Raw genomic sequence first — 14195 nt, forward strand, 5'->3', positions numbered from 1 at the left:
CTTTTTGGCTTTGAGTTATTTCCGTAGTTCATCATATTTCCTTACACCACATTGCAGGAGTTAGTGTCATATTTATCAGTAAGGGTTGAAAAAAAGAAAAGAAATCACATAGTTATTTGAACAATCAGAGACATCAGTAAGAATGACAAGATATGTCAGCATTGGAACTTTGAATCACTGCCATCTGGAAGGTAAAGACAATTTTAGATGCGTTTACAAGCTATAAGGAATTGTCACTATACTGACAATCTCCATCTTCCCAGATCCTCATAAACTTTATACCCATCCAACTGCAGCACAGACACTGAGGTCAACAATTAATACATTGGATCTCCTGAAACTGAGAAGCTTCTATAAGGCAAAGGACACAGTCAACGGGACACAAAGGAAGCCTGTAGAATGGGAAAAGGTATTCACTAACCCCATATCCGACAGAAGGCTGATCTCCAAAATTTACAAAGAACTCAAGAAGTAAGTCTCCAAAACACCAAAGGATCCAATTAAAAAGTGGGGTACAGAACTAAATAGAGAATTCTCAATAGAGGAGTCTAAAATAGCTGAGAGGCACTTTCTTAAGTGTTCATTATCCCTAGCAATCAGGGAAATGCAACTCAAAACAATTCTGAGACACCATCTCACTCCTGTCAAAATAGCTAAAATCAAAAACACCAATGAGAGCTTATGCTGGAGAGGATGTGGAGAAAGGGGAACACTCCTTCACTGATGGAGGGAGTGGCAACTAGTACATCCTCTTTGGAAATCAGTATGGAGATTCCTCAGGAAAATGGGAATCAGCCTACCACAAGACCCAGCAATTCCACTGTTGGGCTTATCTCCAAAAGATGCACATTCACAAAACAAGGACATCTGTTCCACTATAGTCATAGCAGCATTATTTGTAATAGCCAGAACCTGGAAGCAACCTAGATGCCCCTCAACTGTAGAGTGGATGGAAAAAATGTGGTACATTTACACAATGGAGTACTATTCAGCGGAAAAAACCAATGGATTCCAGAAATATGCAGGCAAATGGATGGCACTAGAAGACATCATCCTGAGTCAGATAACCCAGTCACAAAAAAACAAACATGGTATGTACAGACTCATATATGGATTTTAGATATGGATCATGAAAGTGCCAGCCTGCAATTCCACTGCCAGAGAGTGTGGGAAATAGGTAGAATCCTAAGAGAGATGTGGATGGTACTCCAGAGTAGGAGAATGAGGAAAGATCTCCTGAGCAGACTGGGAGCATCGGGGGAGGGGAAAGGGAGCCGGGAAAAAGAGAAGGGGAGAAGAGGAGGTGAGTGTAGGACATGGAGGACCAGGAAGTTTGAGTTGGGAGAAGAATAAAGGAGAAAGGGATATGAGATGTTATAATAGAGAGAGTCATTATGGATTTGAGGAAAGATCTGGCACTAGTGAGACTTCCAGAGATCTACAAGAATGACACCAACTGGCAAAGTAAATAATAGTGGAGAGATTACCTTAAGTGCCCTTCCCTAATAATGAGTTCGACTACTTCCTTATAAGACAACCTAGAACCTTCAACCAATGACTGATGAAAAAAGAGGCAGACACCTACAGCTAAACACTGAACTGAACTCCTGGAAACTGGTGACATAGAGGTAGGATTGATAAGCAAAGTGGTCAACCCTGGGCTTGTTTAACCCACAGAAACTGCTGTCCTGAACAAGAGGGAGCTCTTGGATCACAGACTGATGTCTTGGAGGCCAGCATGGGAATTATCCAGACCCCCTGAATGTGGGTATCAGTGAGGGGGCCTAGGCAATCTATGGGGCCTTGGGTAGTAGATCAGTATTTATCCCTGGAATACAAATGGACTTTGGGTGCGCATCCAACAATGAAGGATGCTCTCTTCCTGGACTATTGGGGGAGGACCTAGGCCCTGCCCTGAATGAAATGACAGACTCTGGATATCCCCCATGGAGGGCCTTGCCCTCCCTTGGGAACAGATTTGGATTTGGGTGGGGGGTTGGGGGTGTTTTTGGGTGTGTGTGGAAGAGGGGAGGGAGAGGGAGGTGGGATTGACATGTGAAGCCATTTTTCTCTAGTTTAAATAAAAATATCTAAAAAAAAGAAATTTCTAAAAGGCAAGGTCATACCATTAACTGCCTATATTCAAAAAAGGGAGACATCACATATTAGTAATTCAGTATCATACCTGAAAGTTCTGGAGCAAAAAGAAGATGAAAGTCTGAGAGAGATTAGAGATACATGGGACATACCTCAATGTACTAAAGGCAGTTTTCAAGAAGTCCATTTCCAACATCAGATTAAAGGAAGGAAACTCAAAGCAATTCCATTAAAATCAGGAACAAGAAAATGTTGTCCATTCACTCAATACCTATTTCCTATAGTACTTGAAATCTGAGCTAGATGAATAACACAGGGAAAGTGGAACATGTTTATACAAATTGGAAAGGAAGAAGTCAAAGTATAATTATTTACCGATGATATGAAAGAATAAATATGTGACCTGAAGATTTACATTAGGAAGCTCCTATTGCTGGTAAGCACTTCAGCAAAGTAGCTCGATACAAAATCACTCACAAAAATCCATAGTCTTCCTCAAATAATACAAAATATTTTGGAGTAACTCTATCTAACCATCCAAATGAAAGTATTACTACATGATTAAAATAAGAATTGCCTGTATATGCTGATACATTTCAATGCTTAGTCATCAAGGAGTGATACTACCTGAGAAATTTAGAAAGTTTGGGCTTGTTTTAGTACATGTAGACTTGTTGGAGGAAGGATTTCACCAGGTATAGGAAATGAAGTTTCAAAAGCCCAAGTCAAGCTCAATATCAGTTTCTTCCTGCTGCTTATGGATCTGGATTTAGAACTCTCAGTTATTTCTCCATCACTATGTCTGTCTATGTGCTGCCATACTACCAAAAATGATAATACACTAAATCTCTGGAACCATAAGAAATTTCCAATAAAAAGCTTCCTTTTATAGGAGTTTCCGTGCTCATTGTATCTCTTACATCAAGAGAACAATGAATAAAGCTACTTATTCGATAATACTTTAAAATATTTATGAAAAAAGTAAAGACAATGCCAGAAGATGGAAAGATTTCCTATGCTCCTGGATTTATAGCAGGATTAATATAATAAAAATGGCTGTCCTACCAAAAGCAATCTACAGATTCTATGCAATTCTCATCAAAATTCTAACACAATTTTTCACACATCTTGAAAGAGCTATTTTCAGCTTAACATTGGAAACACACACACACACACACACACACACACACACACACACACACACACACACATACACACACACCAGGATAGCTAAAACAACCTGGAATAAAAAAAAACCGCTATAGGTATCACCATTGATGACCTCAAAATATACTCTAGAATTACAGTTAAAAAACTAAAAGTATGGTAAAGGCATGAAACAGACATGTTAGTCAATGGAATCAAATTGCAAACCAGAGATAAATCCACACACACCTATTGACATCAGGTTTTTGATAAATACACCAAAAATATGTATTTGAAAAAAGACAGCAACTTCAGCAAATGAGACTAGTAAAATTGGATGACCTCACATAAAAGAATAATCTAAATAGATCCATATATCCCTAAACAAGATTGAACTACAAAGTCTTAAAATAAAACTGGATATACAACCTGATAGAAGGTAAGGTGGGGAATAGAGCCTTGAACTTAATGTCACAAAAATAACTTTCTTAATGGAACATCATTCAATTTAAGGTCAACATTAATAAACTGGATTTCCCGATGCTGAGAACTTTCTGGATAGCAAAACACCATCACGAAGACAAACTAGTGTCCTACAGAATGAGAAGAGATTTTTAACTTCTCATTAGGGGGTTAATATTCAAAATATATAAAGAACTCAAGAAACTAGGTATCAATAAAACTAATAACACAGTTAAAAAATAAGTTACAGTTCCATACAGAAAATTTTCTTCCTGCAGTAAATGGGACTAAATGAAGAGAGTTAGAGCCAGACATAATGCAGACAGTGAAAGACCAGAGACCTTAGAGCAGTCAGTTTTAAATGGTATGTCTGCACCATATCCTTCCTCTATGAGCTCAAGCATCCTTGTGCAAAGGAAGCTGAAAGAGTGTATGAGTCAGAGGTGATGGAGGACAACAGGAAAAAAAGGCCATCTAAATCAACATGATCTTCGCACACATGAACTCATAGAGACTGAGGCAACATCACAGGGCCTACATGTGTCTCATTTGATGAACTCTTAGAGCTGAAATAAGAAGTGGACACATGCCTGTATCTCTAACCCAGAAACAATCTCTACTTGATAACCACTTCCAGATGTAAATTTATTTTCCTCCAAGGGAGTTTCACTGGCTAAACAAACTACACTTAAGAGTAGATTGCATGCCCAGAAGTGGATGGTGAAGAGAAAACAAACTCAAGGATTTAATTAAAGGAGCCTTCCCTCATACTTTCTTTCCTGGGCTATTTTTAATCTTATATTTTGTTTCGATATATGTTATATAAATTTATTTCTGTCTCTTTTTATCATACAAATCCTCTGCATATATATATATACATATATATATATATCACTTGCTAAAATTTAAGGTTTTTATGGGCTTCTTTAGTGTTTAAATGAGTGCAATTATGCATCTATTTTTTGGACCTTGTCTTCATATCTTTCCCATCTGTTTCTTTGTTTTGGGATATTCTGATGTACTAGTTTTTGCTTTATCGTATTATACTTTATTTCATTTTATTTTATTATTTACCATTAGAAGTCTGTTTTTTTCCTAATGATATGAAAGGAGATGGATTCAGATGGGAGGACAGATGAGGAGGAATTAGAAAGAGTAGAGGGAGGGGTAATTAAAATAAGAATATGCTATGTAAAAAAATCTCTTCAATAAAATGACAAAAAACCACTTGGTGGTATGTGTGTGTGCTTGTGTCTTTTCCTCTATTAAACCATGACCAATACAATATTTTTATATTCAACTCTGAAAAAAATTCTTAATGTTACTTTTCTCACAGCCTCCTTTATTTGTTTGTTTCTAAGACTATAGATGATAGGATTTAAGAATGGTGGAACAATGCTATATAATACAGAAAGAGTCATCTCCTGAACTACTTCTGATGTTACTGGAGTTCTTAGATACACATAAGCACCAGAAATAAGAAACAAAGACACCACAATAATGTGAGGGACACAGGTGGAAAAAGCCTTCCCTCGCTCTCCTTTGACAGGAACTCTCAACACAGTTGACAATATGTGAACATATGATTCAGCAATTAAGATAAAGCAGCTACCACTGACCACAATGGCAGACAGAAGAATTAACAGTTTGTTAGTAAAGGTGTCCGAGCAAGAAAGTCTCAGCAAAGATGGGACATCACAGAAGAACTGGGGTACCTTGTTAGAATGACAGAAGGACAGCTGGAATGTTTTGATAGTGTGCATGCCTGCAATGACAAGAGAGCTAAGTAGGGAAGCCAATGTCATCTGAACACAGATTTGGTGGTTCATGATTATAGGGTAGAGAAGAGGCTTACAGATGGCCACATAGCGGTCGTGAGCCATGACAGCAAGAAAGAGAATTTCTACACATGCACAAAAGAAGACCAAAAAGATCTGGGCTGCACACCCAGTCATAGAAATATTCCTTTGGTCAGTGAGAGAGTTGACACAGGCATTGGGGACAGTGACAGAAATGTAGCACATGTCTAAGATGGATAGATTTCTGAGGAAGAAGTACATGGGAGTGTTCAGCGTCTGGTCAACTGTGGTAGCAATGATGATGGTAAGGTTCCCTAACAGGCTTCCCAGGTACACCAGCAGGAACATCACACTGAGGAGGATTCTGAGCTCCCATGTCTCAGCAAAAACCTCCAGGAGAAACTCAGTCACCAGGGTGAAATTGGCCATAGTCACAAAGTACAGTTTTATCTGCAAAGAAAAAGCAGTGACAAAGAATAACCTAAAATAATTGATAGAGTGCTAGCATTTCTCATTATACTCTTTACTTTTATTTTCTAACTTCATGTGTGAAAACCAAATATTTGTTTCTTTGGTTTGTGTACCTTTTATCGTGATAGTTGTTAATATAGAAAGATGTGGCAGGGTGTCTGATGGTATGGTATCATGCTAAGCACTTTGAATTATTTTCCATAATAATTAATATATGATAAGTTCCTCATCCAGGTAAACAACCTGTATCAATTACGAATGGTAAGTGGGGTGTATATTGAAAACTGTGTTTTCATATTTATTATCATATATACATTTACATATGAAATATATTTATGTTCCATGATTATTTTCATATACACACACACAAGTGTATATGAAGAAGAATGGGGGAAGTGAGGGTGAAGGTAAGAGACATGTACATATGAAGACAGGTTGGGAGAGAGAGAGATGAGTAAACATGGAAGAAGGGGGAGTTTAAGAAATTATCTCACTACATTTTTATAATGTCTGAGATCTTCAGAGTGTAACATTTTCCTAGAAACCGAGGCATAGTTAAACTTACATGATCGAGAAATAATTTTCTCTTCTTGGTGAAACCTCAAGTTTTCCTGAAAATCACTTATGCTAAAGATGACAATCTCAATTTCTTAAACTATTTAGATTGCTAACAGTATTTATATACATATCCACAGCAACATTCGAAATATTCTTTGGATATCTGTGTCCTGGAGCAAACAACGTTATACATAAAACTAAATATTATACATACCTGGCAGCTTTTATGTTCATAGGAGTTGGACTGGCAACATTTTACAGTATTGAATGCCATACCTTTTTTTCCCAATAGTGATCAACATACTGTCATATTCCCTGAATAATGCACAGTATAAAAAGTTAGATTCTGAAATTTATACTTGAGCATTCGGGTATTAAAGTACGGAGATTTAGGCACATGTAATTAAAGATAAGCTTCTCTCAGCTTAATAAAATGTTGTAATAAATTTTATCAAATCCTCACGGCAACCACCAGATACTGCCAAAACATAAAAACAAAGCAGCCTAAGAAGAGTTGAAAAAACAGCTAGGAAACTGACATAAAAGAGGTAACAAATGAAAGGCAAGTGGTAAAATAATCTCAGATAACTTTTTGTTTAAAGCATTTGATACATTAGAAACCTCAAAATTCTAACAGCACAAAATATACAAAATTTGAAGGAAACATTATGTAGTGTTTTTAGCTAGTGAACATTTGTGGTGCTGTTCTGTTTATGATCTAACAAATAAAGCTTGCCTGAAGATCATAGTGCAAAGTTAGCCACATTAGTCAGCCATAGAGGCCAGGCAGTGGTGGCACACACCTTTAATCCCAGCAGCCATACTAGTTCATACTAGTTATCCATAGAAAATGTGTGGTGGTGATACACAACTTTAATCTCAACACTGGGGAGGAATATAGGGTGAATGGAAAAAGGAGTGCAATGTATTCAGTCTGGTCACGCTGAGTACAGGATCATGCCTTTTTGTTCTGAGCCTTGGTAGAAGTAAGAACTCTCTAGTGGTTGACTGCTTTTCTTTTTCTGATCTTCAGCATGAATCCCAATTTCTGTCTCTGGGTTTTCATTATTGGTGTTATATCTTGCACACAACTTTTGATTTACAAATTCACAAAAAGGTCACTTGTCTGTGACTTTGCAGCCACTGGCACATGCACACAGGACTTCCACTGGAGTCACTACCCAGCAGGCTAGCTTTCCTTTTCTGTTTCCCCCAGCCTCTGAGAAAGTTTGGGGTTTTCCTATTGCACTCTCTCTAAAACAGTCTCCAGATACCACCCAAACTCTAGAAGCGCCTGTGCTCCAAATGGCATAGGACTTATGCACCCTAGACCAGCTGGATTTACCTTCAGACCACTCCAATCACAAGTGTTTTTTAAACACAATCTCATGTTCAGTTTTTCAGACATCCTGCTATCCCCACCAAAACCCCCCAGATTGTGGGTTTCCCCTATAAGCCATCTCCTTGGGCTGCCAATCTCAGCTCATATTCACATGGTAGTTCTCTGATCAGATGTGCTGTGCTACACTTCACAGTTCACTGACAATGTCTGCAGATTTAGTAAAACAATTGGGAACTCATAAAGGAAGGAATTAATTTAAACAGGAAGTTTTCCACACATTAAAAATTGGAGATACTAATACAAGGGAGGGAGAATTAAATGAAGGGATAATAAATTCAACCAGGATCAACATACTGTTAATTATCATTTTTGTAGTCTTTCTTGTCAGTTTGATGATTCCTGGTTTATTTCTAAAAATTTGATTGATACAAATGCTAAGGTACAGGCCTTAGAAAAACTTTTTAAAGCAGGTCATTTAGATATTCAAACTCAGACAGAGGAATTTAAAGGAGAACCAATTTCATATTTAATGATAAGTTTAGAGAAGAACAACCTGTGATTTTCAAACAGCAATGTTAATATATCTAGTAACCTTACAGGAACTGCCAAATGATAGGGACCCTCTAAAAACTAGTTGAAACCCTGTGCCAATGTTAGATTTAAGGAAATTCAAGGAAATGATAATCTCCTATGGCATGTATTCACCATCTGTGAAGCACACATTTAACTCATAGTCAGTTTGTTATAGAATTATCCCTAAAGACTGGATAGACTTTCTTAAAGGTGTTTTAGAGCCTGGCTCACAATCACAATGAAGTACCTTGTTCAAGAAGAGGTTAAGATGAGTAAAGCAGGAGGGATATAGAAATCTCCCAAGATCAAGTTGTTGAAGAAGGAGATTATGCTAATATAGAAAGGCAACCTCTCTTTATGCCACATGGCAGCTTTGGAGAAGTAGGAAATAAGATTGAATTATTTACTAAAGTTACACAGGGCCCAAAGGAAGTCTTCACAGATTCCTAGAAAGGTTGATATCAGTAGTAGATAGAATGATACCAAGTTTGGAAGCTAGACAAATAATAATTCAATATCTGTCATTTGAAAATGGTAAATTTCAATGAAAAGGTCAAGGTCAACTCGCTTGGAAGAATGGGTATGAGATTCAATCAATATTGAATCTCATGACCATGATGATATATGGATAGGAGAGGTAATTTCCATATATTTGACAAAAAATTGAAGTGTCAGATATTTAAATTGTAACAATCAAGGTCACCTTAAAATGGACTGTATACAGGGCATTCATGAAAACAATGTTTTTTCTAACCATAATCTAAGTGGAACTCCTCTCCCTTCTGGATTATGCAGAAGGTGTGGCAAATGCATGCATTGAACTAATTAATGTAGATCAAAAAGGCATATTCAAGATAACTCTTTGCCATTGAGGAACTCTTTGAGGTGCCTCTTGCATGCCCTTATGACAATTTCAATTCAGTTGTTTCCTGTCATTGTGGAAACTCCTTTCCAGTGACAAATAAGAACCTAGCGCCTATTGTAAAAACATACCCATACTGCTCTAGGTAATGGAAGAGATTTAGAAGATAAGACAAAAATTTCAGGAGAAACCATAAATCTTGATAGATAAAGATTAGATTTGGAACCACTCTAAAGATACGGTTAGAGTAGGGTTTTTACTTTTCTCTTTCCAGAAAATTAAAAAGCAACCATTTTGAGGAATTTAAATACCTTTTGACAAATAAAAATCCAAAGAAGAAGGGAGAACTTTCCAGAAAATATTACCTAGAAATGGAATAATCTGACCTAATGTGATTTCTGAAGTCTCTAAAAAAGGATAGAACTCCACCATGACAATTCTACCATGACTACAATACCACTACTAAGCTGGAAAAACACCAACTAAACATCAGCTTTGGACCAAAAACTGCTCAGAATAATTTCAAGGTGACTAGTTGAGATGACCAAACCTCACATACTACTCTAGCCAAGACTTGAGACAAGTCCTACACTTTCTCATTATACAGAGACTGGAATAAATGGAACAACTACCAATCCCAGGACTTGACAATGAGCCCAAATTTCTTTTCTGGATCCCCTTAAGATGTCATTACCCCTAGACAGCAGGAAGAATGAGAATACAACACCCACATTCCCAAGAGGTGGCATGTGTGGTTTTTGGTTTTTCATTCTATTATGAATATTTGTAATTGTTTAGGTGATTGGTTAGAAGTTGTTATTATTAGTAATCATCAGGAAAAAAGCTAATCAATGATTAGACTCAGGGTTCTCATTTTGAAATGAAAAAAGGAATAGAATAAAGAGGATAGGTTATTAAATCTACTCTGAAAAGAATATAAGGGAAGATATAGAAAAGATATAAAGGAAGATAATTGAAACAACTTCTAAAAAGCAACTACTAGTTTTAAATATCTTACACTGGATTAGACTTTTGCATATTGTATTAAAATTTCATATAGTATATTGATACAAATTTGAGATTAATTATATTAAAACATACTGTACATTTTTCTAATCTTGATCAAGATATGGCCTATACATCTCATTTAACAATGTAATACAAATTTGTAGTCCTTGAAGTCATTATTATCAACTATATAGGATCATAAGGAAATATAATATAATAAGGAAATATAATTAGGAATGTTAGTAATTAGTCACCTATTACAATTGAGTGTATAGGTCAAAGAGATATATTTTTTTGACTTTGATCATGTTTATTTTTTTTTCGTTAGTTTTTTTTTAATTTTAAATAGCTTGTTTTACATGTCAATCCCAGTTCCCTCTCCCTCCCCTCCTCCCGCACTCCCCTTCCACCCTCCCTCCCACCCTATTGCCACATACTTCCACATAGGGGATGTCTAGAGTCTATCATTTTACTCTTGGTAGGGTCAAGGCACTCCCCTAAGAGTCCAGGCTGAGAGAGCATCTCTCTTTGTGCTATAGGCACATGAAGACAGATTGTATACCAGGAATAGACACTGATCCACAGCTCAGAGCCCCATAGGTTGTCCAGGCCTTCTCACTGACACTCACATTTGGGGGGTCCAGATCAGTCCCATTCTGGCCTCCCCACTGTCGGTCTGGGGTCCAAGAGCACTCCCCTGTTCAGATCAGCTGTCTCTGCAGGTTTTGCCAGCCCATTCTTTGCCAATTTGCTCATCATTCCTCTCTCTCTGTCACTGGGTTCCTTGGGTTCAGTTCAGTGCTTAGATGTGTGTTTGCCTCTGCTTCCATCAGTCCCAGGATGAAGGCTCCCGGATAGTTATAGACATCAAGTTCATTATCAGGAATGGGCATTCGAGGTGGTCCTTCCACTATTGCTTAGCTTGCCAATTGATGTTATACCTTTAGATCACTCGAGGTCACTCTGGTGCCTGATCTGTCTTCGATCCTATGATTCCCTCTTCCCCCTATTCTACCCCCACCCCCTCAACTTCCTGTTCCCCCATGACCAACTCCCTTCCTCTTCACCCCCTCTATTCTTCCCAGGTCCCTCTATCCCCCCCTCACCCTGTTCCCCATCCATTCAGAGGATCTTGTCTCCATCCTCTTCTCTTGGGTACTATGTATATATGCATATCTTTTAAGTTCTTTCCTGTTTCCCAGACTCTCTATCTGTGGAAGTACAGACTGGCACTATCCTGATCCATATCTAAAATCCATATATGAGTGAGTACATACCATGTTTGTCTTTTTGCGACTGGGTTACCTCACTCAGGATGGTTTCTTCCAGTGCTATCCATTTCCCTGCGAATTTCAAGATTCCATTGTTTTTTTCTGCTGAGTAATACTCCATTGTGTAAACGTACCACATTTTCTCTATCCACTTTTCAGTTGAGGGGCATCTAGGTTGCTTCCAGGTTCTGGCTATTACAAACAATGCTGCTATGAACATAGTGGAGCAGATGCCCTTGTTGTATGAACCTGCCTCATTTGGATAAATGCCTAAGAGTGGAATTGCTGGGTCTAGTGGTAGATTAATTCCCATTTTCCTGAGGAATCTCCATACTGATTTCCAAAGAGGCTGTATGAGTTGGCATTCCCACCAGCAGTGGAGGAGTGTTCCTCTCTCTCCACATCCCCTCCAGCATAAATTGTCTTCGGTGTTTTTGATTCTAGCCATTCTGACAGGAGTAAGATGGTATCTCAGAGTTGTTTTGATTTGCATTTCCCTGATGGCTAAGGATGTTGAGCACTTTCTTAAGTGTCTCTTGGCCATTTTAGCCTCCTCTACTGAGAATTCTCTATTTAGCTCTGTACCCCACCTTTCAAGTGGATCCTTTGGTGTTTTGGAGACTTGTTTCTTGAGTTCTTTGTAAATTTTGGAGATTAGCCCTCTGTCAGATGTAGGGTTAGTGAATATCTTTTCCCATTCTGTGGCCTGCCTTTTTGTCTTTTTGATTGTGTCCTTTGCCTTACAGAAGCTTTTTAGTTTCAGAAGGTCCCATTTGTTAATTGTTGATCTCAGTGCCTGTGCCACTGGTGTTATGTTTAGGAAGTGGTCTCCTGTACCAACTCGTTGAAGAGTATCTCCCACTTTCTCTTCTAAAAGTTTCAGTGTGGCTGGATGTATGTTGAGATCTTTGATCCATTTGGACTTAAGTTTTGTACAAGGCGATAAACATGGATCTATCTGCAGTCTTCTGCATACCACTACCCAGTTATGCCAGCACCATTTGTTGAAGATGCTTTCTTTTTTCCACTGTACAGTTTTAGCTTCTTTGTCAAAAATCAGGTGTTCATAGGTGTGTGGGTTAAAATTAGGGCTTTCGATTCGGTTCCATTGGTCTACCTGCCTATTTTTGTGCCAATACCAAGCTGTTTTCAGGACTATAGCTCTATAATAGAGCTTGAAGTCAGGTATGGTGATGCCTCCTGAAGTTCCTTTATTGTATAGGGATGTTTTGGCTATCCTGGGCCTTTTGTTTTTCCATATAAAGTTGATTAATGTTCTTTCCAGGTCCTTGAAGAATTGTGATGGAATTTTGATAGGGATTGCATTGAATCTATAGACTGCTTTTGGCAAGATTGCCATTTTTATTATGTTGATCCTACCAATCCAAGAGCATGGGAGATCTTTCCATTTTCTGGTATCTTCTTTGATTTCTTTCTTCAAAGACACAAAGTTCTTGATATACAGGTCTTTCACTTCCTTGGTTAACATTATCCCCAGATATTTGATGCTGTTTTTGGCTATTGTAAAAGGTGATGTTTCTCTGATTTCTTTCTCAGTCACTTCATCATCTGTATATAATAGGGCCACTGATTTTTTGAGTTTACCTTGTATCCTGCCACATTGCTGAAGGTGTTTATCAGCTCTAGGAGTGACCTTGCAGAGTTTTTGGGTCACTTATGTAAACTATCATATCATCTGCAAATAATGAAAGTTTGACTTCTTCTTTTCCTATTTGTATCCCCTTTATCTCCTTTTGTTGTCTTATTGCTGTAGCTAGAACTTCAAGTACAATATTGAAGAGATATGGAGAGAGTGGACAGCCTTGTCTTGTTCCTGATTTTAGAGGAATTGCTTTGAGTTTCTCTCCATTTAGTTTGATGTTAGCTGTTGGTTTACTGTATATTGCTTTTATTATATTCAGGTACGTTCCTGTTATCCCTGATCTCTCTAGGACCTTTATCATGAAGGGGTGCTGGATTTTGTCAAAGGCTTTTTCAGCATCTAGCGAGATGATCATGTGGTTTTTCTTTCGCAGATTGTTAATATGGTGGATTACATTGATAGATTTTCTAATGTTGAACCATCCCTGCATTCCTGGAATGAAGCCTACTTGATCATGGTGGATGATTTTTCTGATGTGTTCTTGAATCCGGTTTGCAAGTATTTTATTGAGTATTTTTGCATCAATGTTCATGAGGGAAATTGGTCTATAGTTCTCTTTCTTAGTTGTGTCTTTGTGTGGCTTGGGTATCAAGGTAATTGTAGCCTCGTAGAAAGAGTTTGGCAGTGAGCCTCCTGCTTCTATAGTGTGGAATACTTTGACGAGTATTGGAATGAGCTCTTCTTTGAATTTCTGGTAGAATTCTGCACTGAAGCCATCTGGGCCTGGGCTTTTTTTGTTTGGGAGACTTTTGATGACTGCTTCTATTTCATTAGGGGTTATAGGTCTGTTTAGATTATTTATCTGTTCTTGATTTAGTTTTGGCAAGTGATATCTATCCAAGAAATTGTCCATTTCCTTTAAATTTTCAAATTTTGTGGAGTACAGATTTTCAAAGTATGCCCTGATGATTCTCTTGATTTCCTCAGAGTCCGTTGTTATGTC

The 14195-nt window shown here is 37.8% G+C and overlaps 1 protein-coding gene across 1 annotated transcript; it reads right to left on the reverse strand.

Moving 5' to 3' along the window:
- Positions 1-4970: 4970 nt before the first annotated feature.
- On the reverse strand, positions 4971-5933 carry LOC101844337 (olfactory receptor 14C36-like). Its single transcript, XM_013124697.1, has one exon. It carries the CDS (start codon positions 5931-5933, stop codon positions 4971-4973), a length of 963 nt encoding a protein of 320 aa, XP_012980151.1.
- Between the last annotated feature and the right edge of the window lie 8262 nt (positions 5934-14195).

Source organism: Mesocricetus auratus, unplaced genomic scaffold (assembly GCF_017639785.1).
Source record: "Mesocricetus auratus isolate SY011 unplaced genomic scaffold, BCM_Maur_2.0 Super-Scaffold_4256, whole genome shotgun sequence".
NCBI classification, from domain to species: domain Eukaryota; kingdom Metazoa; phylum Chordata; class Mammalia; order Rodentia; family Cricetidae; genus Mesocricetus; species Mesocricetus auratus.

What these genes read in the sequence shown, in the direction of transcription:
- LOC101844337 (XM_013124697.1), bottom strand. Translation starts at nt 5,933, where the DNA reads ATGGCCAATTTCACCCTGGTGACTGAGTTTCTCCTGGAGGTTTTTGCT.